The sequence below is a fragment of the Tachypleus tridentatus genome, chromosome 13 (assembly GCF_004210375.1).
Source record: "Tachypleus tridentatus isolate NWPU-2018 chromosome 13, ASM421037v1, whole genome shotgun sequence".
Classification (NCBI taxonomy): domain Eukaryota; kingdom Metazoa; phylum Arthropoda; class Merostomata; order Xiphosura; family Limulidae; genus Tachypleus; species Tachypleus tridentatus.
In genome coordinates this window covers 181,893,899-181,919,229 of record NC_134837.1, presented here as the reverse complement: position 1 = coordinate 181,919,229, position 25,331 = coordinate 181,893,899, and the positions used below count along the sequence as shown (strand labels likewise).

At 32.6% G+C, this 25,331-nt stretch overlaps 1 protein-coding gene across 2 annotated transcripts in view; it reads right to left on the bottom strand.

Annotated features, from left to right (window-relative positions):
- The window catches only part of LOC143238342 (glucose dehydrogenase [FAD, quinone]-like), a 37,552-nt gene that overhangs the window by 6,171 nt on the left and 6,050 nt on the right, over nucleotides 1-25,331 (bottom strand). For both annotated transcript variants that reach the window (XM_076478490.1, XM_076478489.1), the window contains exons 2-10: nucleotides 12,349-12,551; nucleotides 11,470-11,659; nucleotides 11,117-11,248; nucleotides 6,172-6,293; nucleotides 5,656-5,826; nucleotides 5,195-5,348; nucleotides 2,337-2,500; nucleotides 1,113-1,290; nucleotides 380-602 (exon numbers count right to left, since the gene is read on the bottom strand). In XM_076478490.1, coding sequence (XP_076334605.1) covers nucleotides 380-602; nucleotides 1,113-1,290; nucleotides 2,337-2,500; nucleotides 5,195-5,348; nucleotides 5,656-5,826; nucleotides 6,172-6,293; nucleotides 11,117-11,248; nucleotides 11,470-11,659; nucleotides 12,349-12,551 — 1,537 coding nt within the window. The remainder of the gene's footprint in view (nucleotides 1-379; nucleotides 603-1,112; nucleotides 1,291-2,336; nucleotides 2,501-5,194; nucleotides 5,349-5,655; nucleotides 5,827-6,171; nucleotides 6,294-11,116; nucleotides 11,249-11,469; nucleotides 11,660-12,348; nucleotides 12,552-25,331) is intronic.

The following is a 25,331-nucleotide window of genomic DNA, read 5'->3' as shown; positions in this document are numbered from 1 at the left end:
AACCGATTTTCAATATCTGTTAGATAGTTTGACAACAACGTCTGTACTTTGTCTGATAGATGGAATATTCATAAGGCATTTGTGTGATTTGATCACAGACATTACCTGTTACGATTTAAAGTCAGCATCTAGAACTGACAAAAAACATTTTTTTTTCATAGTTCTATTGTAATGTTTGTTTTATATAAATATATGGACACTTTAAGTAGACATTGCATTTTACTTTCTTGTTGTGTCCAGTCATATAAAAGTTGTGATAAAACTTTTGCAACATATCAGAAGTCTTTTGCGAACACTCTCTAACAGTTTCGTCAATTAGGGCATACTCCACCTCCATTACTTAATAATAAATCACTTCAGTTATTTAATAATAAATCACCTCAGTTCAGAGTCAACAACAGTGCTTGGATCAGATGGGTCTCCCATCTTGCATGTTCCTACTGGATGGTAGATGGTGATTGTATAGGTACGTGCGACACATTCTAAGTAACTGTCGCTTAATACTGGGAATCTCTCGCAGCCTGGGAAAACTGTTTCAAACATTCTAGCCTTGAATCTTCTGAATGGTTCCGACTGTCCCACGTCAATGCTAATCTTCATCGCTAAAATAATTAGAAACACAATTATCTTGAATCTCTTTATATGACATTGATTAAAAAGACGATGCTACACTTGTCCGATAATTACGATTACACTAACTTTAAAAACAACACAAAAGCTAAAAGGTGCTTAAAACTAATCCTGGAATGTTACCTTCTACTGAGGAGTTCCAATGTTAGTTGTTAAACCTAATCTTTACTTTGTTACTTTGAAGTTCTAATGGTAATTATTTAGCCTGCTTTTAACCTTCTTACTGCAAAGTTCCAATGGTGATTGTTAAACCTACTCTTTGCCTTCTTACTACGAAATCCCAATAGTAGCTGTTAAACGTCATGAATAGGTACGTCTGTAAAAATTGCTGGTTTCATAAACTTGTCAACCTATATTCTTCCACCACATATTACAAAAGATTTAATAAAAATAAAACAACAATATACTCAATAAAGCGAGCATTACCTGGACTTTTTATTTAAATAACTTGTATAACGAACAAAGTTCTGTTCAATACATACCCTCGACTAAAGTTCTAATGTCGTCTGGATGGGTCAGGTATCGAGGGTTAATAACAGGTGGATTGTGTGGATCTGCAGATCGTAACTTGATGTAACCCCTACTTTTTGGTCTTAGTAATACCGGATACATGGAAAAGGAGTCTCTGTACAAATAGGGCTGGTACACCTGTTTCCATAACTAAAAATATAAGTAACTTTTAGTAAAATATATCCTGACAAAGAAGAAATTCTAAATTTGTTTTTAAGAGCTATACATGTAAACAACAAATGGTGCATTACAACCTGAAGAATTAGAAGTGGTAAACCTGTTTCTATAGCTTAACGAAATAAACAAAAGATGGTGCATTACACCCTAAAGAAGTAAAGGATGCAGATGTTTCCATAGTTAAAAATTAACAAAAGTTAGTTTATGGTTTATTAATCATTGAAAAAGTAGAAGTTATAAAACTCATTTCATAACTAAACCAACTTAAGTCAGTAGAATAAACCTCAAAAGGTGAGGCTTGTTGTTTAGGGTCTGTTTACCACATGGAATTGAACCCCGGATCTTAGCACTGAGAGGTCTTTAACTTACTATTGACTCACTGAGGGACTTTCTCAATTTAATGGAAAATCTTACTTTGTTAGATTATATTTCAGCTTTATTCCATATTTTGTTAAAACTGCTATTCTATTCCGTATTTTGAGTCCTCTAGTGAAACAGCAGTAAGTCTACGGACTTACAACACTGAAGTCGAGGTTCAATTCACAGTGGTGGATACAGCAGGTAGCTTTACTCTGAAACAAAAAACGCACTTTGGGCAATCTTCTTTTCATTTATTGACTGAATTTCAACTTTCTTCGACAGACTAAACAATCTTTCTTTTTCACATAAATTTCAACATTTTCAATACACTGGTTAATCTTGCTTTCACTGTTCAGTTAAATTTCAACTTTGTTTGATATATTTGCCAATTTTGCTTTCACTGTTTAGCGAATCTTTTCTTTACTGCTTAGTTTTAACTTCAATACACTGGCCAATCTTGCTTTGACTCTTTCGTCGAATTTTAACTTTTTATTCCACGTTCTGGGTAATCTTGCCTTCAGCTTATAGCTGGATTTTGTCTCTGTTCATGTTATAGAGCTCTTAGAACATTTAAATCAATATTTTACTTTGCAGCTAGAATAAGCCTTGTCCTTAATATCGTCATTCATTAATTCTGTTTTCTTTTAGCTTAAACTTACCGTTTCTCCTACACCCTGGACTTTGCGTATAGTTCTGCCCCCATCGGAAGACGGACTGCTGGATATGAAATGGATCTCAGAATCAGGATAATCATCAGAACTGTTACTAAAACCAGTCCTTATAAATCCAAGTCCCTCAACACCACCCAACATGGTAAGAGGACCTTTAACATATAATAAAAACTTCTTATAACGTTTCGTCCAGAAAGTTTGATGACACCTAAACTGATAAAAAAATTCTAGCTTTTAAACTAATGTCTGGAATATTATTCGAGCTTTGAAAAATGTACCATGAATTATGAAGTGTAATTTTTATTTTAGATTATCTGAAGCGAAGATATAGTGATTTATCTCATAAAAAACTTTAAGTACGTATTTATTACACGAAAAATAACGTGAAATCCATTAGTAAATACAATCACAAGATTTGGGTTTTATTACAAAATCATCATACTAAGAAGTATTACATGAGGTTTCAAGTCAAGATCAAACTCTTGTTTTGTAGAAACACCAGTAGTGACATAAACATTCTAATACGTCCTCTGTTCTAATCAAATTATTATGAAATTGGAATAATATTTTGCTTCTTGTTGTTATGTAGTTTAGCACCAGGGTAATGTGAAAAAGAGATGCAGACATAATGAGCTACATTATCAACTGTATAGACCCATGTTAAGATGATATAGCCCCTTGTTAAGATGATATAACCCCATGTTAAGATGATATAGCCCCTTGTTAAGATGATATAGCCCCTTGTGAAGATAATATAGCCCCTTGTTAAAATGATGTAGCCCCATGTTAAGATAATATAGCCCCTTATTAAGATGATATAGCCCCACGTTAAGATGATATAGCCCTTTGTTAAGATGATATAGCCCCTTGTTAAGATGATATAGCCCCATGTTAAGATGATATATCCCCAGTTAAGATCATGTTAAGATGATATAGCCCCATGTTAAGATAATATATCCCCATGTCCCTTGTTAAGATGATATAGCCCTTGTTAAGATGATATAGCCCCATGTTAAGATGATACTTTACTTACTACTATGTGATATTTCTCATTTCCTCTAACCAGTAATTATACTAAATGATAGAAATCTTCATCATAACATTGGGTTATCTAAATATGCCACATTTTAAGCAACACAAATTTTAAAGTTAGCCCATAAGGACGTATAATCTGCCCACAATGGATAAGAATAAGTAAAATTGACACATTCTAAGTGGCTTTGATGCTACTGGAAAACAAAAGATAAAACAAGCATCCAAAAATAAAGATAACTTTTACTCTATCAGTGACATTCAGATGTTGAGAATAAAAGACATAAGCAAACAGCTAGCACGATCATATATAATATTTATTGTTGTCAACAGTAGAAACCTGTAGTTGAAGATATATATATATACACCATACACACAGCCTTCAAATGGTGACATTGTCTCCAACAGGGGGAACCTGTGGTTAGGGTATATCTACACCACAGCCTTCAAATGGTGATATTGTTGTCAAAAGGTAGAACTTGTGGTTGGAGGTATATATACACCACAGCCTTCAAATGGTGACAATGTTGTCAACAGTGGAAACCTGTGGTTGGAGTTATTTACGTAACATAACCTTCATGTGGTAACAATTGTTAAACAATATAGAGCTAAAGTACAAAACATTTCTTATACACAAGTGTTTAGATGGAAACAAAAAAAAACTTGTAAAACAGAAACAACCTTAAACGGCAACCCAGAAGAACACTTACATCCATAAAGTAAAGAAACGGATCCATCTGCTCCAAAAAAATCCATTAAAAAGGTGGTTTAAAACATCATACTTAGAACAAGGTTGAGGAAAACAAATAAAACAATTGAGAGAGACAACTGTAACCTTGTACTTTCATGGTTAATAATACCAACCTGAGTAAAGAGATAAAAAATGTTATTAAACGCATCTTTACACAAATGGTTATTAACTGAGAGTCTGAAACTGTTACAGCAACACCGACCAAAGATATCATGTTATTTCACGTGCACCAGGTCGAGTTGTGAGTCTTTTATATTTCGACAATTTGAAATTACATTCCCATAAAAAAGTAGGTGGTTTTTTTTTCTTTAGCACATGCAAAGCTTATTAGTGTTAGCTGTCCTTAATTTTCAGCTGACATACAACAGAAAAGTCATACCTCACAACCAACTCTCAGGCTATTATTATGTGACGGAATACTGAGGTTGGGCTATTACTCTTGTATAGCACCCAAATCCCTGGATTACGAATTATATGTTTGTGGCAAAAGGACACAAACCATTGATTCTCAGATTCACAGTCCGGCACGTTACTCAGTTGCCACACCGGGCCCAATTACAATAAGAACTATTGCTTTTGGCCATTTAAGTTGATAAACCGATACAATGCAGAGGACATCGTGCTACCTTCGGAGGCATTCCGATGTTACAATAAACTAATCAGAATGAACTTGGTGAAGGGCCATTTGAGACCTGTTGCCATTACATTAGTGTGGTAGAACAACATTATATGTAGCAGTACTGCTTAATATAGGACCATTTGAAACCTGTTACCACTGCATTAGCATGGTAGAGCAGTACCATGTGTCGTGCTAAAGTACCCAACAGTAAGAATGGACTTTTAACCTTTGTCTGTTTAAAAGTGGTCTTGAAAGTCAACGTTTTCAGGTTTGTGAAAATCTTATTTTGAAGCCCGCTGTCCACTAATGACCTTACGATCCAACAAGGTGTTTGTATAACTTTCAACAACTTGTCCACACGTTACACCGTGTCTAGTTTCAATGATTTATTTATTTATATAAAGGGCAGTCGCATGAAAGGAAATGAAATAAAACATACTTTACCTTTACCATATAGGAAAAAACTCTGTACAATAGCTGGCCTAGTGAACCGAGTGGGAATGATAGAAATTTGTTGGTCAATCAAGAAGTGTATTCCAGCGGCGCCCACGTGGTCATGGAGATTTTTACCCACTGGCAAATTGGCAATGACAGGGATCTTTAAAGAGAAAAACAAAAAGTTATATATGTTTGGGACTTTATTATAAAATATCAAAACACCAAATAGATCACGACAGTAGTGTTAAAATAAAACAGTCGTACAACTATAAAATTAATTTGAAATAGAAGGTTATTTAACTAAAATGAAATGTTTAAATTTTGAAATAATGCGCCTTAGACCTAACTGCACATAAACTTATACCGTTTGTTCATAAAATATGTATTTTGGAAATAGATAATTCTACTCATTGCTGATAAAATTACAGCAAAACAATTGAAAAAAATATATATATACGAATCCCTACACCTAGCGTTTCAAGATGATGGCGAGGGCCAATCCCTGATAACATCAGAATTTGAGGGGTGTTGATGGTCCCAGCAGACAAAATGATTTCTTTCCTAGCGAACACAACACGTGGTAAGCCTTTATGAAGGAACTTCACCGCTCGTGCCCAACGATGACTGTCAAACAGGATCTTAAAATATCATAAACAAAAGTTTTGTATGGTGTAAAATCGTTTGAACAGGTTTTGAAACACATTTTTTGTTTTACTAGAAACAGGCTGACTAGACTAACTTTAAAAACAGTACACTGGGCACCCGCAACAATGTTGGAATATATTTATAATATCAGAAAGACATCTCAGTTACAATTTAATATTCTTGCAAGCCTATTTATGATGAAACATTGGCGAGAGAAACACGTGGCTGATGTATAATTAACAAGTTATTGTAAGTATTTACGTATCAACAGATAACTGGAAATGTAAGCGGACTGAAAAGTTTGAATACATAATGAAGATTAAATTAGTTTGGTCTACCTTCGTCACGTGAGCTTGGAGAAGAATGTTCAAGTTTTTCCTTCCTAGAGCTGGTTCAATATAGGCTTTAGAGACACTACATCGCCGGCCATTTCTGATCGTTCCCTGAGGTACAGAAAACCCTGAAAAAAAAAGAGAAATTGTCTTATTGTTTAGTTGAGCTATTTAGTTTCATTGTAAACCCAACATACGACAAAAATTACTTCAAGTTGGAAAGATATCCAAGAGATACTTCATATGAACTCATATTTGTTTCATGAACGACACAAGGACTATCGCTTGACGTTACAAGTAGCATTTATATCAATACCATGCCTAATGTATATCAGCTGTTTTGATGAGTTCTGGTATTAAACAAAAAGCTTCGTCGGCACTGAATATGGAAAAGATATAATGTTGTTGACATATTATGATATAATCTTCTTTGATTTCACTCATTAATCCATAGAATCAGTTGCATGATATAATCTTCTTTGATTTCACTCATTAGTCCCTAGAATCAGTTTGTACATTTTATATTTAATAGTTATGGTGAGAAACGACAATCGTAACAAGAAACTAGGCTTATGTTTTCTAATTGTTTTAATGATGAAAATCAGGAACTTTCATGCAAATTGCAACAAATTTAAGTATGAAGTTACCTGTGTTAGAGAAGCCTTTGATAGTGAAGTGCTTTCAAAAACATGTGTTATTACTTCAATATTAAACATAACAGTAGAAATAACACACATATTTACTGTAAAATTACTATTGATCCCCATAACTATTATTAAATATAGTCATTGATTCTGATCAACGTGATTTGAAGTTTGAGTTTGAAAACACTATGGGAAAAATCATCGTTCAACCGTTCTAAAAAATTAAATGACAAAAAATCATGTTCGAATAATCTCTTTCAAGTCGGAGAACATTTTTTTCGATTGCGCATAAAAGTTACAAAAATACAAGGAATTTACTTGATAATTAAAATAACAAGAGTCAGTCTACTGATAAGCATAAATCGATCTTCGTTTTATATAGAAATTGCAGACATTTGTGGCTTGAATTAGGCCTTAAAATAACTTAAATAAACTGCTAATTCACACTGACTTCTTTACTGCCTTCTTATTTGAATATTACTTAACACGAATATGAAGGAATCTTTCGTGGAACATGTGTAACGTCTTAGAAACAATTGTACTTTATGAATAAATTGTAAGATTTCTAGATAAGTTCATTGAAACAGTTCTGTTATAATAAATATAGCTGGAAAGGAAACCGAGATTTTACAGAATATACAAAACTTAAAGGTTGATAGTTATGTTTACAGTATTAGTTTTTGAAGTCGATTCTCTTCGTACTAAAATCTGTATAAAAGAAACTATTCACGTTGTTGTTGCAGGTTTATCGGGACAAAACTATACTACAAGCTCTCTGTATTCTGTCTTTCGCGGAGAATCGAATACCCGATTTTAGTGCTGTAAGTCTGTCAACGTATCATTGACCCACCTTAGAACAGAGGCCAGCCAGCTAATTCTGATCTAGTACCCTTCCTTGCATCACAGTGGCTACAATTGCATACGTATACTCAAGATATATTCATATCATTCTATTTTACACCTTCTATCGATAAGATGTTCCATTGGATGAAATAGAACCTATCATGTTAACAAAATTTCTTTTTTAATCTTAAACGAAGACAAGACCGTTTCATTAAATATTATTTTTAGATATTTAAATAAATTAACCAATCAAATATTAATTTTATCAGTTTGGATCTTAGCATTATTAACTTCATAAAGAGCTTATTTAAATATAAGTATTCCTACAAATAATAATAACTGATGATTCTACATCCTATAATTATCTTATAATTTCAAATCTATTAAAGTTAAGTATGTGACATTTAATTATCATTTCTATATAGCTGAAGATGTATAGTATGCAATAAGATCAACATAATGAGTTATATTAATATGCTTAGTCAGTTGAAAGGAAGGATGTAAGATCTTATTGATACAGAAAACAAAACTGAAACATGGAGATCTCACTTGAAGAGTATAAAATTTTTATAGTGTTTTTTATTTTTAATAAAATCATTCATTCATTTAATTAATGTTTATCGTTGCTAAAAAAATATGCATAAGTTTATAAATCAATCCGTTATGCCAGAATTTATCAAATGTTTTTTAAAATATCTATCAGTTTTTATCTTTAAAATCATCAATTACATTATCTGTTAAAAAGCTGATGTAAAAGACAACCAAACATTTTATTATCATAACATACTGTAGACTATCAAAATTAGGCTTAGTATATTGGATATTTACAATTATTTTTTTCAATCTCAAATATTGTGACACCTTGCTGATTGAAACTGTAAGGGCTATAATTGCTATGAGAAATTTGAAAATTTAATTATTAATTAAAATGCAGTTCAAACATTCATCATTAATTATTGCAGCATTAATTCACTCACATACCATTGTTTTTTCTCAAGTTCCTGAGAACATTTCTTTCATCATTGTGAATCTGACATAATTATATTATAAAACAGTATATTTATTTTTATTACTATTAAATATTTTCCAAATTCACCAATAAATTTTATTTTGTCTAAATAATTAAAAAATTCCTTATAATCCGTGATTTTTGGATTATAATCAATTCTTTTTGTTTTGTTTAATATATAGATATTGATTACGTTTTTATCGTATGAATTTTATGTCTTCCATTTTGTTTAATTATTACATTTATTTCTTAAGTGAATTTCCAACTTGTATTTGAGTACATAACTTGAAGTACCCATATCTGCTGCATTGATAATAATTTTGCTAACGAATGTTCTACTATGTATTTATTTGTTCCTTATTTTTCATATTGGTAACATTATAATTTTAAAGAGATAATTCCATTCAGCTTCCATAAATTAGTGTTTAAAGTATTTATATTAATGTTATTTTCCTTACTTAAATAATCTAAAAAAAAGTATTACCTGGGATGTTATCATTACTTACGCCTTAACCAATCTCAAAGTTGTTTATATATCTGTAAAATTTGGTTTCAATAAAAATAAAATATTTAATATCAGTTTCATCAGTAATATTCATGGCCTCTTTAACCATTCAAGACAGTGAGATTATATTTCTTAATTATACTAACCTGTTAATGAGAACTATTCTCGTTCGTTTTTAAGTAACCAAATGCTTACTATTCAAATATTTTGAGGTAACTAAATTTGAATTCTAATTTATAATCTTTGAATTCATTATAACCGCAATAATTGTTTGTGAAACATGAATATTAGCTGTTTTAGTTTTTATATTATTTACAAACGATATATCAGCAACATTAATTTACGTGTTTTACTAAACCTGGAATATGTTTTTTTTTCAGAATTCTCTCATATTTACAAACATTAAAAACTTATGGCATTAAACTTTCTTTTCAATTAACTTGGTTTCTTGCATACAAATAACATTAAATGTTTCATTATTACTCTAAGCTGTCTAATAAACACGTTACATATTCATGGAAGTTATTTTTAGTTAAAAATTTTTGAGTGTTTATTGTTAATATTTTGTCCATTTTTAAAACATTTTAATAGATATACGAGTTCAAGATCTGGATGAAACTAAACCAAATTTTATACATAACCAAAAATTAATTTTACAATGTCACTTTGTTTGAATTTGGAATGTTTTGATTTTATCACAGTTTCATCACGAATATTTGTAAATTGAAATGTCGTTTAGTATTTTAAACGTCTTAAGGTTTATTCAAAACTAGATATAATTATGTCTTGTTTCAATATTTTGATGTATGTTCTGTTATTTCTATTTATTGGCAAATTTGTAAAGTAAGCCTCTATTTTTTAAATTTATGATGCAAGCCATAATTTGCATGATGTTTATCTCCACAATTAATACATTTTGTTTAATATTTTTTAAAGTTTTAGTTTCATGATCATCAGCATATCGTACACACTTACTAGATCCTGTAAATTTATTTATAGTGTAAAATTTTTTGATAATTGTAATACCGAACCATGAATATCAGTTTTTTTCAAATTAATTATTCATTTTTGAAACGTAAATATTTAATAATAGGTTAATTTTCTAGTAACTCCTTGGAGGCCCTAACCAAATACAGCTCTCTGTAATGACCATACCTCAACGATTTATTTGTAGAAATAAACATTATTCTAGATAGTTGACTCGTAAAAGTCTCAGTATTGAGACCGAAACGTCTTTAAAAGAAAATAGAAAACGTATCATATAGTTTCTAGTTATGAAATATTTGTAAGGTGTCCGAAACACTACTTAAACCTATACCAAACGAGAACTGAAAAAAAACAACTGTTTTTCCATTTCCACAGCTTCACGTTTTACTTTAACTTCTTGTGGTACTTAATTAGAATAAGCTTTTGAATGATTCAAGTTAGTGTGGTATAATAAACAAGGGTCTTCTAGGCAGTACCTTGTGATATAAAAACGAAAGACTAGGAATGCTATATTTGATTACGTAATAGGCTAAGATGTATGTCAGAACGAAAAAAAATTAAACTTACATTATTTTTTGCTTCATTCATTAGGCCTACATAGTGGCTTAAACATACTACTGACCTGTTTGATCAGTTCTAATGAGATAAATATTATGATATCCAAGAGACTAGCCTGCGACTACTAAGGCTTATCCTAAGGATGAAATATATGATGGTATTATAACAACCTAGCTTACCTGTTTGATGAAGCCTAATGAGGTAAATATTACGATATCCAAGGGGCGTGCCTGTGACTACTAAGGCTTATCCTAAAAATGAAATATATGATGTTATAACAGCCTTGCTTACCTGTTTCATGAGGCCCATTAAGATAAATATTATGATATCCAAGGGGCATGCCTACGACTATGAAGACTTATCCTGAGGATGAAATATATGATGGTGTTATAAAGCCTAGCTTACCTGTTTGATGAGGCCCATTGAGATCAATATTAAGATATCCAAGGGACATGCCTGCCTCTACGAAGGCCTGCCCTAATGGTGAAATATATGGAGGAGTGTCAACTGTCTGTGGACCTCCTATACCATGGTATCCTAAAAGAGTAAATCAGAATATTTTTACTAAGAACAAATGAATGTGACTATTCTATGAAACAGATGTGGCATTCGTTGATGAGAGATTTTACTATACAGTATTTGTATATCAACTTTCCAATTTTTTGTAACGAGTGAAAAGTGTCATTTCGCGATAATTCAACGACATTCTCATTTCTGGTTTCTCATTCAGCGAGTTCAACCTCAATCATAAAACTTACCATTGAAAGCATATAACGGATCACGGTTGTCTTCGGACTTGAGAAAATAAGGGAGCACTTCTTGCCAACTCCAACCACGAGCTCCATGTTCTGCCCACTTGTCATAGTCTCGAGGATTTCCCCGTATATACAGCATATAATTCATTAAACTTGTTCCACCAAGCCCCTTACCACGAGGCCACAAGCTTCTCTGTATAAAAACCAATTCGTGTGATATTAGAAAAAGGTTAACTTGATCAGTCTTATCTTAGGCTGGATGTAGCTTTATTGCGATACGCTACCTTGGATATAGTTATATTATTTGATAAATGTTTCGATTTTAGAATTAAATTAAATTTGTATTTCGTATTTATTATGAAGCATTTATCTTATGTCATCAGTAATATTGACCAAACGAAAGGTAACCAATCAGCAGTATCCTCCTACTGTCTAGAATAAAGGATTGGCTGATATTTTTGTCACACATTTCGGTGTAAGATTCAGGTGTATTTTGTGGTTATCATATGCATTTGAACCCGGCCCGCCAAGTCCAAAATGCAGTACTGTACCACAGAGACAACCCGTACCAACATTAAAATTTCAAATTTTAATTTGATTTAGAGAAGATATGACTGAAATATTTAAAAAATAAAAGCTTTTTTTCTTATATCCAAAAAAATTGCAAACATAAACTACAATGTAACGGAATTTGAATGATTGGAAAGCAGTATCCACCCTTATTACTTTATCAGGCAATATTGTGTTGCTTATTTATTTCATTTAGTTTACTCAGTGAATATGCTTGTAACATTTCGGTAAAACAAAAGAACGAAGCAAAGCCTACCTTTCAATTCTTTGAATTAGGTTCCAACCAAAACAAAGACACATTTGTTAACTTACCTTGCCTTTCAGACCGAAGCAGGCAGCTTCTTGTGGTACAGTTTTAAAAGCCCAGTCGTACTTGGTAAGTTGCAGTTCGGCAGATAGTAGGGGTACAGAACTAAGTACATCTGGTAAACCTCCTGCTTCCAGCAATAAGATACTTGTATTGGGTTCTTCCGAGAGTCGACTTGCTAAAGTTGCTCCTGCCGAACCAGCCCCAACTAAAATGCAGCAAGAAGTTTCAGTTTCATACCCACTGAGAGTTTTATGTTTTTCTATTTTAATAAACAATTTGACAGCAGAATACTGGACGGTATTGTGTGGATGAGCTTTGATTATTATGAACGTATGAGGTAGGGTAAACTTTAAAAAAATCACTTACTAAGTTGGAATAGCACAGTGGCCAGTTCTTGAATTCAGTTAAGATGCAGTTGACATACTTATCTGATTGTTTGACAAGAATTATAAAGTTTTCATTTTTATCCATCTCAGGTATGATACGTTGATCCTATTGTTCTTATTAGGACTAACAGGCTAATAATTTAAAGCTTTTAAGAAACAATAAAATTTGTATTCCATCTTTAAGCCTATAATGCTTGAAGAAATGTTAGAAAATATTAAAGATAAAACAGAATTAGAAGATAAAACTGAGATTTACAAAATAGAATTAGAAGATAAAATTGAGATTTACAAAATGGAATTGGATGAAAAAATTGAGATTTACAAAACAGAATTAGAAGATAAAACTGGGATTTACAAAATGGAATTAGAAGATAAAAGTGAGATTTACAAAATGGAATTGGATGAAAAAATTGAGATTTACAAAACAGAATTAGAAGATAAAACTGAGATTTACAAAATAGAATTAGAAGATAAAATTGAGATTTACAAAATAGAATTAGAAGGTAAAATTGATATTTACAAAATAGAATTAGAAGATAAAACTAAGATTTACAAAATAGAATTAGAAGATAAATTTGAGATTTACAAAATGGAATTAGAAGGTAAAATTGATATTTACAAAATAGAATTAGAAGATAAAACTAAGATTTACAAAATAGAATCAGAAGATAAATTTGAGATTTACAAAATGGAATTAGAAGATAAAACTGAGATTTACAAAATGGAATTAAAAGATAAAATTGAGATTTACAAAACAGAATTAGAAGATAAAACTGGGACTTACAAAATAAAATGTAAATGTGGAAGTATTTATATTGGTTAAACTAAAGGGAATTTAAAATACATATTACAGTAACATGCAAGTTACGTAAGAAATAATAAAATACAAAGCTCTGCCGTAACAGAACACGTAAAAACCATATAACATAATTTTGTTTTATGGGGAAAAATTACAAGTTAAACTTAATCTCGCAATATTACAGATTGAACTATCAGAGAATCACTAGAAATAATAACATAAAAAGAAGTATTGAAGGAGACAAAGGGTAATTAAGTCAGTGCACAGAAATGTGGCGTGATGTGTTATAAAAGTTGATTAAAGAATTACATAAATAACAATGTAACGAAATATCACATAACATGGGAAAAATTATTGTGTCTTGCAAAAACTTTTCAAGAAGACGTCGAAGCAGCGTATATGTAGTGTTCTATTAAAGTGGAAGCCAATGACGGCTTCAATAAAGTTCTTAAAATTGAACAAACATAAAACGTTGATTTTAATTGTTTATTAAATTTTAAATAAAACGCAAGCGCTGACCATTTACGTTTAATCGATAGCTTATCAGTTAGTAAAAATTTACATTCAATATATCAGTAAACTAGGTATGTATATATCACATATATGACTGTTACTGATTCTGTAGCATTAATATTACCTCTCATTCAAGTATTAGTCCTAGTGATAAAATAAATATTGTACTTTTCTCACTGAACTGATTTTTCAATGACTGTTAAAGTATGTAATTAACTTTACTACAGTAACGTATTTTTGTGTATATTGTCAAATCTTACACCAACGACAAATCAGTTAAGGGTAACCTTGCGTTTAATGTTACGATTAATGGACTAACTATATTTTTCTCTGCCGTTTAAAACAATGATAATATTGTTCGAGTAAAATCTCTATTATGTAAGAAAAAATAAACACTAAATATCAAATATGCAAAACCAAACAAGTTAGAAAGACAAAATAATTAATTATTTCTCGATCGGTTTGTTTGTTTTGAATTTCGCGCAAAGCTACACGAAGGCTATCTGCGCTAGCCGTCCCTAATTTAGCAGTGTAAGACTAGGGAGAAGACAGTTAGTCTTTACCACCCACCGCCAATTCTTGGGCTACTCTTTTACGAATAGTGGGATTAACTGTCACATTATAACACACCCACGACTGAAAGAGCGAGTATGTCGATGATTGGTGCGGCGCGGATTCGAACACGCGACTCTCAGATTACGAGTCTTATCTCTCGACCTACCTAATTTTGAAGCACTTAGTGACCAAATAGAAGACAGCCAGTTAGCAACCTTCTAGAATCCACACTAAAGGACTGAATGTTACTCTTATAATGCACCCACACATTAAAGTGAGGGGAATATTTTGAGGTATTACATTGATTCAAACTTGGTTCGCCATCTCCTTAATCCCAGAGCAAAACTATATAACACCCGATATAAATAACGTTTTATTCAAAGCATGTCGATCGAAGTGATAGAAATCAAAACTCGTAGAACACGTTTGAAGACGTTAGTTTTAATATTTATTCAAAATTAACCCAACTTAGCTTATTTGATCCATTATCATATTATTTATAAAAAGTTCCAAAAGTGATTAATATTTAGAGACAAACCTGAACCAAACAACTGGTTTTGTCGTGTTTGTAATCGCAAGACCAGAGCCATAGTTTGTCGTCCTGATTGGAGCGTAAAATAAAATGTATTTCTGTCAAATATTGCTATCCCCTTCATTGGCACACTGGTACCTCTGCGGGCTTACAATGCTAGAAGCTGGTTTTCGATACTTATGGCGAGCAGATACAGATAGCCCATTCTGTATCTTCGTATTTAACTTCGAACCAACTAACCAACGAAGTGTGAACTTTTATAAAACGCAATCAGCTGAAACGAGAAAGCCGAGGATCGAACCTCGGACTCTATACCACCATGAAACACAGATCAACAGCCGAAACATAGGTTTCTTTGATTTGAATTTCGCGCAAAACTACACGAAGGCTATCTGCGCTAGCCGTCCTTAATTTAGCAGTGTAAGACTAGAGGAAAGGCACCTAATCATCACCACCCACCGCCATCTGCTAGGCAACTCTTTTATCAACGAGTAGTCACCTTATAACACCCCCACTGCTGAATGGGTGAGCATGTTTGGTGTGACGGGGATTCGAACCCGCGACTCTCGGATTATGAGTCGAGTGCCTTAACCACCTACCCATGCTTGACCCGCCAAAATATAGGATGTCTACAAGTAGATAATTATAACCTAGTATGAAAAATAGTAACTAACTGATAATTAGACGTGAGTGATCGTATAGAATACTAATGATGACTTTGGAAAATAATCCACGTCCAAAATTAAAACCTTTATCAGCAGTTGCTTAGTTATAAAATTAAAACAATATTTGACTTTGTTTCTAAAGTTTGACTTAGGCATTAAACATGCTACGCAGCGTATGTAGAAAAATTATCGAAAATGTTTGTTTTTCTAAAATACATATTTATGTATCGTAGACGATAAGAGTTAATATAAGAAACTTAAGACTGAGTAATAAACACTTTAAAAGCCTATCTTTCAAGAACCTTCTATTTCTAATTATCGTGGAATAAAAGAAGAGGACAAAATTAAGAGTAATAAATATTTTTATTTCTTGCTTTTGAAGTTCATGTTGTAGCCTACAGGGTGCATTATTCTTCTCTGGATTCATGACGATCGCACGTTTTACTGACGACAGTACAAACTGCAACGCTAAGAGTCCTCGAAGCGAAGTAGTTTTAGAGTCTACTGGCTGACTGACAAACAACACACTACTATGCTTCTTATATGTACCCCTTGAATGAATTTATTTTCTACGTCTTTCCATAACTGATACTTATATTATTAAAGTATTTGCATTTCATTTACGTTAATCGATTCGTCCATTACTGCATGTGCGTGATATGGATGTTATTAGGTCTTGGTATACAGCTTACGTCAACTGTTTCGTCTGTTTCATTTTATGTGTGATATTGAAATGATTAAACACTTAGAAATACAGCTTATATCAAAGACTTTGTCACTATTTTCTTCCTAGAGTGATATTAATATTAACAAAGCCTTGGTATATCATTTCAATCAATGTTTCGTTTATTTCTTACCATAACAGGAAGCTTCATTTCATGTAGAATATAAAAAAAAAAGTTTAAATGTTGTTCAAAAAAGAATTTTCCTGATGAATACACCGTTACTTTGGTACAGAAATCTCATTGGTGAACAGATATTTAAATAATACCTGTACTTTCTGGCCCAATCACAATCGTTTTATCAGCTGCTGGTCACGCTCTGTTTCAATCCAGCCGTTCGCGATGTCCTTCCTACTTCAACTATCTTAACGTAAAATCAAACAATTATTTTAATTGGCCTTTAATTTTTATTTTCCATTATAATATCCTATCCTAAGCCCACAGAATTTTAGCTGACGTCATATGCAATTATTCGAAACGTACGTTACAAAGGTAAGGTTTTGTAGCTTAAAGAAAGGCTCCACTGGCTTGATGACGAATTATACAAAAATGAGTTCGTTAAAAAATCTGTTTTTATGACAATACAAATGCTGTATGTAACACATTTTTCGCATTGTTTATTCTACGTATGGTGTCATTCGATAGTGCTAGACGTTATCCTTACAAACAACTGGATGAGATATTAACATTTAACTGTTTTGTGTTATACGTTAAATCTTTTAAAACGTTTTGCTTGAATGGACTCGAATTCTTACTTTGTTCATTACATTGAAAGTCTGAAATGTTATACATGTTTGACTACAGTGCAAATCAAACATTTATGCCGATTATTTCTGGAAAATGTTATTAATAGAATGATAATCTAGGAAAAGTTTGAATACTGATAGATGTTTACAGAAAGTAAGAAATTTGTGTGTCTTAGAGCTATGCTACGTTGGACTATCTGTTGTGCACATTCTGGGAAACCAAATCCTAGATTTTAATGTTATAACTCCCTAAATTTACCGCTGTTTCACTGAGGGACTTACATAAAACAGAAAATAAATACAACTCCAATGAAAAACCGAAAAATTTCCTTATTTTTTTTGTGTGTGTCCATATATATATATCAGCAATGTTTGTGCAAGATAGCTAAGATAGATATACGGTACCTTAAAAGATTTTAATTCGTAGTTTTGAGAAAATACCTGTAAAGAGAAAAGCAGAAAACAAGAGTGTGTAATACTAGTTATTATAGTAATATAAAAACATCCGAGAAAAGAAGGTTCTAACACACAGCTTTGTGGAAAACACAAGTTTTGAAACCGAATATACTCAGGCCTCAACATAAATCCTTGTGGAAGTCAGATACTCTGAAACCGAATAAACTCATCTATCAATATAGGACGCTTTTTGGAAAGCATGTTATGAACCAATTATACTCTGCCTTTAACACGAAAATCTTTCTGGAAAGCAGAAACTCTGAACAAGAATATACTTAATTATGAGTGCAGAAAGCTTTGCAGAAAGTAGCTGTTATTAAACCTAATAAACTCAGCCATCAATACATAAAGTGGCAGTGTCTTATTTGTTTAAACTTTCTGTGATGAAATAAAAAATAATAATTAGTTTAAGAGATCCATCACAGAAGTTCAATAAAAATTCACAAACATTCTTCTTATAAATTATAAATTGACAAAATAACGTCTCCATTAGTACTGGGGCCCGGCATGGCCAGGTGGGTTAAGGCACTCGACTCGTAATCCGAAGGTCGCGGATTCGAATCCGTGTCACACCATGCATACTCGCCCTTTTAGCCATGAGGGTGTTATTATGTTACAGTCAATCCCACTATTCGTTGGTAAAAGAGTAGCTCAAGAGTTAGCTGTGGGTGGTGATGACTAGTTGCCTTCCCTCTAGTCTTACACTGCTAAATTAGGAACGGCTAGCGCAGATTGTCCTTGAGTAGCTTTGCGCGAAATTTAAAGCAAACAAACAAAACCATTAGTATTGCTCCATTCTATAGTATTACTGAGTAAATGAATAACATATTCTATTCACTCGCTTGGAAAACACGCGTATGTAACAATATTTTCGTTTTCTTCAGTGACTATAATCTGACATACTGAGACACTACTTTTATTCATCGCCATATAAAAATCTATATACATTTGTACTTCAAGTTAAGTAATTTATAACGAGTTGCTATGTTGTAATGTACCTTACTATCAGGCATATTTTCAAACTTGATCTATGAAGACGGTTTTCTGCTATTGGTCTTTGAAGTTACAGCATAAGTTTATTGTGTTTTCGGGGTACGGGAATCATTGATGTTATTAACTTAACATTTTCACCTATGCCTGAAATTCATGTTAGGAATTCACCTCAAAACAATTCGAAGCTATGAAATATTAGCTACTTAACTAACTATCATTGAAATTAACTTTCCTTGCTGAGTATACTAACATGAAAAAAATTATGTAGTCATGAGAGATAACACTGAAACTAAAAATAACTACTGTAGTTAACGATCTATGAGTGTCAAGGTTCTCTTTCCTAGCAACTTGAAACTATAAATAACTACTGTAGTTAACGATCTATGAGTGTCAAGGTTCTCTTTCCTAGCAACTTGAAACTATAAATAACTACCGTAGTTAACGATCTATGAGTGTCAAGGTTCTCTTTCCTAGCAACTTGAAACTGTATACTACTACTATATTTGAATAATCTATGACTACCATAGTACCCTTCCATAGCAAATTACGGTTTGACCTACTATTTATGTAGTGTCCTTCCGTAGCAGCTTATCTGCTTTCTCTATCGCAAGGAATGCATAATGCACTTGTTAAAATATATCAGCCTACTAACCAGCACGAAGCCAGGTAATTTCGCTATTAAAAATATAAAAGAGAAAGGACTACCCGAAGACTGTCAGCTTCTGGATCGAAAAAGGTGCTACGATTGATTGATTAATGTACAGGTGAGATGAAATAATCAAATTTTATGAGGAATGTATTATTTTCGTTGAACAATCCAAATGTGTTTACAGTTTTGGATGATCAGGTCATCAGTCATCTTTCTCTGAAGCTCTCTATGTTTCGTTTACAACTTTAATGGAACAACAAGAAAGGGTTGAAAACAATATTGTAAATTAAAATCACTATCAACCAAACTTAGCCTAGTATGGATAAATGGGTAGGGTACTCGACTAGCAATCTGTGGGTTGCGGGTTCAAATCTCCGTCACACCAAACATCCTCATCTTTTTAGCCATGTGGATATTGTAAAGTTATGGCCAGTCTCACTATTCGTTGGTAAAAGAGTAGCCTTAGAGTTGGTGGTGATGACTGGCTGGCTTTCCTCTAGTTTTACATTGCTAAATTATGGACCGTTAGCTCAGAAAGCCCTCATATAGCTTTGAGCAAAATTCGTATCAAACAAACCAAGTTAAACTTAAACGGAGAGGCAAGTTAGGTGAAAAGGTTATGAGACAATTTAATAAATACCGGATGAAAAGAATAGGTTATCAGAACGGGTACTAAGACATCTTTAGAATTAATGTAGATCAGATCCGAATTTTGAGTTTCTGGCTACACAGAGAGCAAATAGCAGTACCCCATGCTGCAAAGATTTTATCTAACTTTCAGAAACGAAAACTGGCACTGCTTCTAACTTCTATATCCTGTCCACAAATCAAATCATGTTTGGCAGCTTCGCGTGTCTAACCAATACCTACATTCTAGGCCAATTCTGGCCTTATAAAATGTTAGCAGAGATTTTACTAACGCAAAAATAAACAAGAGGTTAAATATAAAATGATCAAACACTATAACAAGAATTTATACACATTTGTAAAAGAACAAATATGGAGTTTAGAGCCATTTACTTACCAGAAACTTATTATTTCAAGGAGAATCTCTTTAGAAAATGAGGGAACCAAATTGTTCTTGAAGAAATATTAAACAACTTAGAAGATCATAAGGTTTGGTTTGGTGGCTTGTTTGTTTTTAGAATTTCGCGCAAAACTACAGGGTGGCTATCTGCGCTAGCTGTCCCTAACTTAGTAGTGTAAGACTACAGGGAAGGCAGCTAGTCATCACCACCCACCGCTAACTCTTGGGCTGCTCTTTTACCAACGAATAGTGGATTGACCGTCACATTAGAACGCCCCCACGGCTGAAAGGGTGAGCATGTTTGATGTGACGGGGATTTCAATTCGCGACCCTCAGATTACGAGTCGAGTGCCTTAACTACTTGGTCATGCCGGGCCAAATAAGAAAAAAAACAAGAATCTGAACACTAGAGGTCATAGAACACTTTTCTTCAGCCACGAGATTTTTAAATTTGGTCTAACAACAATCATGTTTGGTTTGGTTGTAAATATGTTTTACTTAAAAACAAATTAAACACATTGTTTATGTTAAAGTAAAATCAATTTTAGGTGGCGGTCATATTTTGCTTTATCTTAAGGCATTTATTTACCCGTCATGAAATTAGGAAAGATATCTGTCTACAGTTTTGTTTTAAGAATGAGCCTCTCATGAAGTTAATGACCCCAGGTTCACATGACACCTTAAATATAGTAGGTTTTTTTCACAAGTAAAATATGATTATATGTGACTTATGATCAAACTTGATACCCAGATGAGGATTTAAATTGATCCAATAATTAATACGGAAAATTTTATATAGCTGTCTAATTAGGGTTTGGTATGAACGAAATCCTCAGAGCCGTACCCTCGCTGCTAACGATAGTTACGATTGTATGTTAATAAACACCTTTACCATTATTCTTTACAATTCATCCCGTTACATTTTAATGTATGTGACGACATATGATGCAATATGATGTATGGTCTATTGTACGCATTTTCAGCTTTCTACTTCTTATGGTTACACTGTATACTAACAGTTAAAATAGTGCATTTCTGCGCACGTCTGATGAGAGACGGAAAAAGAATCCTTTTTAATTTGTTTTACGGTTATGGTTTCTTAACACTACTCTGTCTTAAAACCTAGAAATATGTTAGGTCATTTAAACCTGTTATACAATGCAATGTTGCTAAAAAAAAGGAGAAATGCATAATGAACTGGTTAAAGGGCCATGAACAGGAGATGAGAAGTGACAAAAAATACAAGGGAAGTATCAAGGAAGAGCTAATGGCTTACGTGATAGTCGTTCTTGTAAGAAAACTATACTGACTACTGGATTCATTAGTGTAGAAGGATGGCTGTAGAAATAATTCTAAAAATAAAAGTTTAAAGGCCTTACGAAAATTTCAAAGAACGTCATCTCATAAGATACACGTGCAAACAGTTTAAGGGAAATATTTTAGGTCTGCTTCACCTATTTAAGATCCTGGACTAAACGGGGAACATTTTATATTACGGTATGAGGAAACATTCATAAAACGTATATTTGAACACTAATACAGGGTGTAAAACAACGTTACAAAACTGTCTAATAAATGGTGTAAAACAATGTCACAAAACTGTCCAATAAATGGTGTAAAACAACGTCACAAAACTGTCTAATAAAGGGTGTAAAACAATGTCACAAAACTGTCCAATAAATGGTGTAAAACAACGTCACAAAACTGTCTAACACGGAATGTAAAACAACGTCACAAAATTATGTCTAATGCAGGTTGTAAAACAACGTTAGAAAACTATGTTTAATACAGGATGTAAAACAACGTTAGAAAACTACATATAATACAGGTTGTAAAACAATGTTACAAAACTACATCTGATGCTCAGAGTGGGTGTAATTGCTAACATTCTGAAAACCAGTTTTATTCCCTTCTGATGTGGCACTGCTCCAAGCTATTCCAGGCTAAAAAATCATAGGTCATAGTCAAGCACTTTCATTTTTACAGCTTGATGTTTTATTACTCTGATTTAAGTAGACAATACATTTTATTTTCATTATAGCTTACGAGTTATACTTGCACTACTTGCAAAATATGCTTAAATAGTTTGTGGTACTTGATTTATACAGGGTGTTCGGAAAGTCACTGTGCACTTATATATTTATTAACAGACATGTTTCAATATAGAATACAGGAGGTAAATATGAATGACAATTATAAACAATGTTGAAAGTGACCCCCGTTGGCGTCAATACAGACTTGGATCCTTCTTATTTTGTGTCTAAACATCACTATCAGTTGCTGGCTTGAAATAGACTGAATAAAATATTATTAGAAAACTGCACAGTGACTTTCTGAACGCCCTGTATATGTCCAATAAATATATATTTAATAAATAATATCAAGTTATTTTTTATCAAAAAACTGTGCAAGTCATTTGTAAAACTCTAAAGAATACAAGTTAAAGATAGAGTAATATACAATATATAGTTAGGAGTGAAACAAATGGCTAGAAACGTTTCAGCTCGTAACAAGTCTACAGAAACTGAGGACATTTCGTTTTAAAGATTTTTAAGCAACGACGGAAAGTATTATGAAACGAACGTAGCCAGAAGTTCAGGGAAGTTTTATATTTTGCAAATTAATATAAACTGAAAATGTAAAAAGGAAATTAGAAAACATTGTAAAACTTTAAGCTAAACCATGAGAGAAGAATACCAGAAGCCATCTTTATGCTACAGGATAGATGATCTAGATAAAATAATATTGGTCTTACAACGACATGAATATGAAAATTAAAACAGGGAAATTACACATTGCTAAAAAAAGTCGTGTGAACATAGAGAATAATGACAACTTATTGTAGATTTTGCTACATCAGTGGACATTATCGCTCAACAGCAGTTGTTTCAGACTACAGTAATGTGAAGGTATTTGTTACAGACTATAGCAGAGTGAAGGTACCTGTTTAAGACTATAGTAATGTTAATATACTTATTTTAGATTATAACAACGTGAAGGTACCTCTTTCGGACTATAGTAATGTGAACTTACTTGTTTTAGACTATAGTAATGTTAAGGTATTTGTTTCTGACTATAACAATGTGAAGGTACTTGTTTCAGACTATAACAATGTGAAGGTACTTGTTTCAGGCTATAACAATGTGAAGGTAGTGCTTGAGAGTTGATGGCATCTACTTTGGAACAACCGTTAGAGACATAAGAACAGCTGATGGTGTTTCTTCAACTGACTCTGTGATCGACTCAGTAGATTTTTCAATGTTTTTTTTTCTAGTGATTAAAGTTACTCAAACCGGAATACCGATCGAAGAGTGAAAGTGTAAGACGTTATGCTTCCGACTTAAAACAGTTACATTAGCTAAACGTACAAACCTGCTAAAAATAATTGACATACTACTGGAGATTGAATTCACAGAAAGAACTACAAAATCCCTATGAAGAATAGTCTAAAGCGCGAGAGAAGAATTCAAGAAGCCATCTTTACGCTACAGGATGAATGATCTTGATAAAGTAATATTAATCTTACAATTGTTTGGAAGCAATAGACGATACGCTTATAACTAATAAAGATATTCTATTGTAGTTCAAAACGACATGAATATGAAAATAAGAACAGGGAAATTACAAATTTCTAAAAGCAATTACAGAACGATTAAGAATGTTAGTGCTAAACCAATATAGTAGATGAAGTGTAGGACCTCTAAACAAGTACATGAAGTACAGGGTTTCCCTCTAAACAAATACATGAGTACAGGGTTTCCCTCTGATCAAGTACATGAAGTACAGGGATTCCCTCTGAAAATCACTAGTCTTATTGGTGTTTACTTAAACTGTATGATCATACGATACTAAAAATGGGAAATGCTAAAAGAAACAAATAGCAGTTAGAATTGTTCCAATTAGAAGTATATATAAATACATTACGTTGCCCGGATTCCCTCCCGATAGCTGACCAAGATTTTTAAAAAAGGTATGTGACTGTAAACGACTGTATAGCTAGCTGACTTTGCGCTGGTTGACCAGAAACTGCAAAACTCTTTAAATATGTTTATGAAGAATTACTAAAGGTATTGTAGTTTAGGATTTAGCAAAGAAAATACAAAACTTCGCAACACATAATTTCTCCCAAAGGGAGTCTAAGGTCGCTTGGAAGAGTCACGTGTTTTAGCCATTCACACCACTGTTCTTTGAGTTGTCTGTCAGTCAGTCAGTAGAAACTAACACTATGTCACATAAGGGACTCTTTACGTTGCAATTTGTACTGTTGTGATGTGATCAAAACGTGCGCATGCTATGAATCACGAGAAAAATTACGTACCGTGTAGGATAGGACACATGTTACATAAACTTCAAAAGCAAGAAATAAAAATGGTTTTATTTTCTCTTAACACGGAACATTATAAGAAACTGGAAGTACAACTTGTATTATGATTTATGGTAATCAAAGTAGTAATTATAAAGAATAAGCTAGCATATTTCGTGTATCCATTAATAATTTTGTCTTTTAAACAGATAGAATAAATCTAACATTCATACAGTTAGAAGTGGCAATTATAAGTATACATCTCCTGTTTTGGAGGATCCAATTCAGTTAGTCTACTATCTATGGAATTGTATGAGGGTTAGTTAGGTAAGTACTCGAACTCGGGTCTCAAATCAAAAGAGACATCTAAACTTTAAAATGTATATTTATGTCACTTGACCAAAAGCCAAGATTCGCTGTATCCCATATTAGGCACCTAAGGATAGTTTAATTACATTCGCGCTCTCTAGCTTTAAATCTGTAACTTCTCCAAGGTACGCATAAATAAAAATATAAGTTTGTTGACATCACTCTTGAATATTATATAGATATATCTTATTTCAAAAAATATCAACACAATTAGGCTTCACAAGGAATACCGTGTACAGTTTTGGTATTCGTATTTGAAAAAGGGAACTT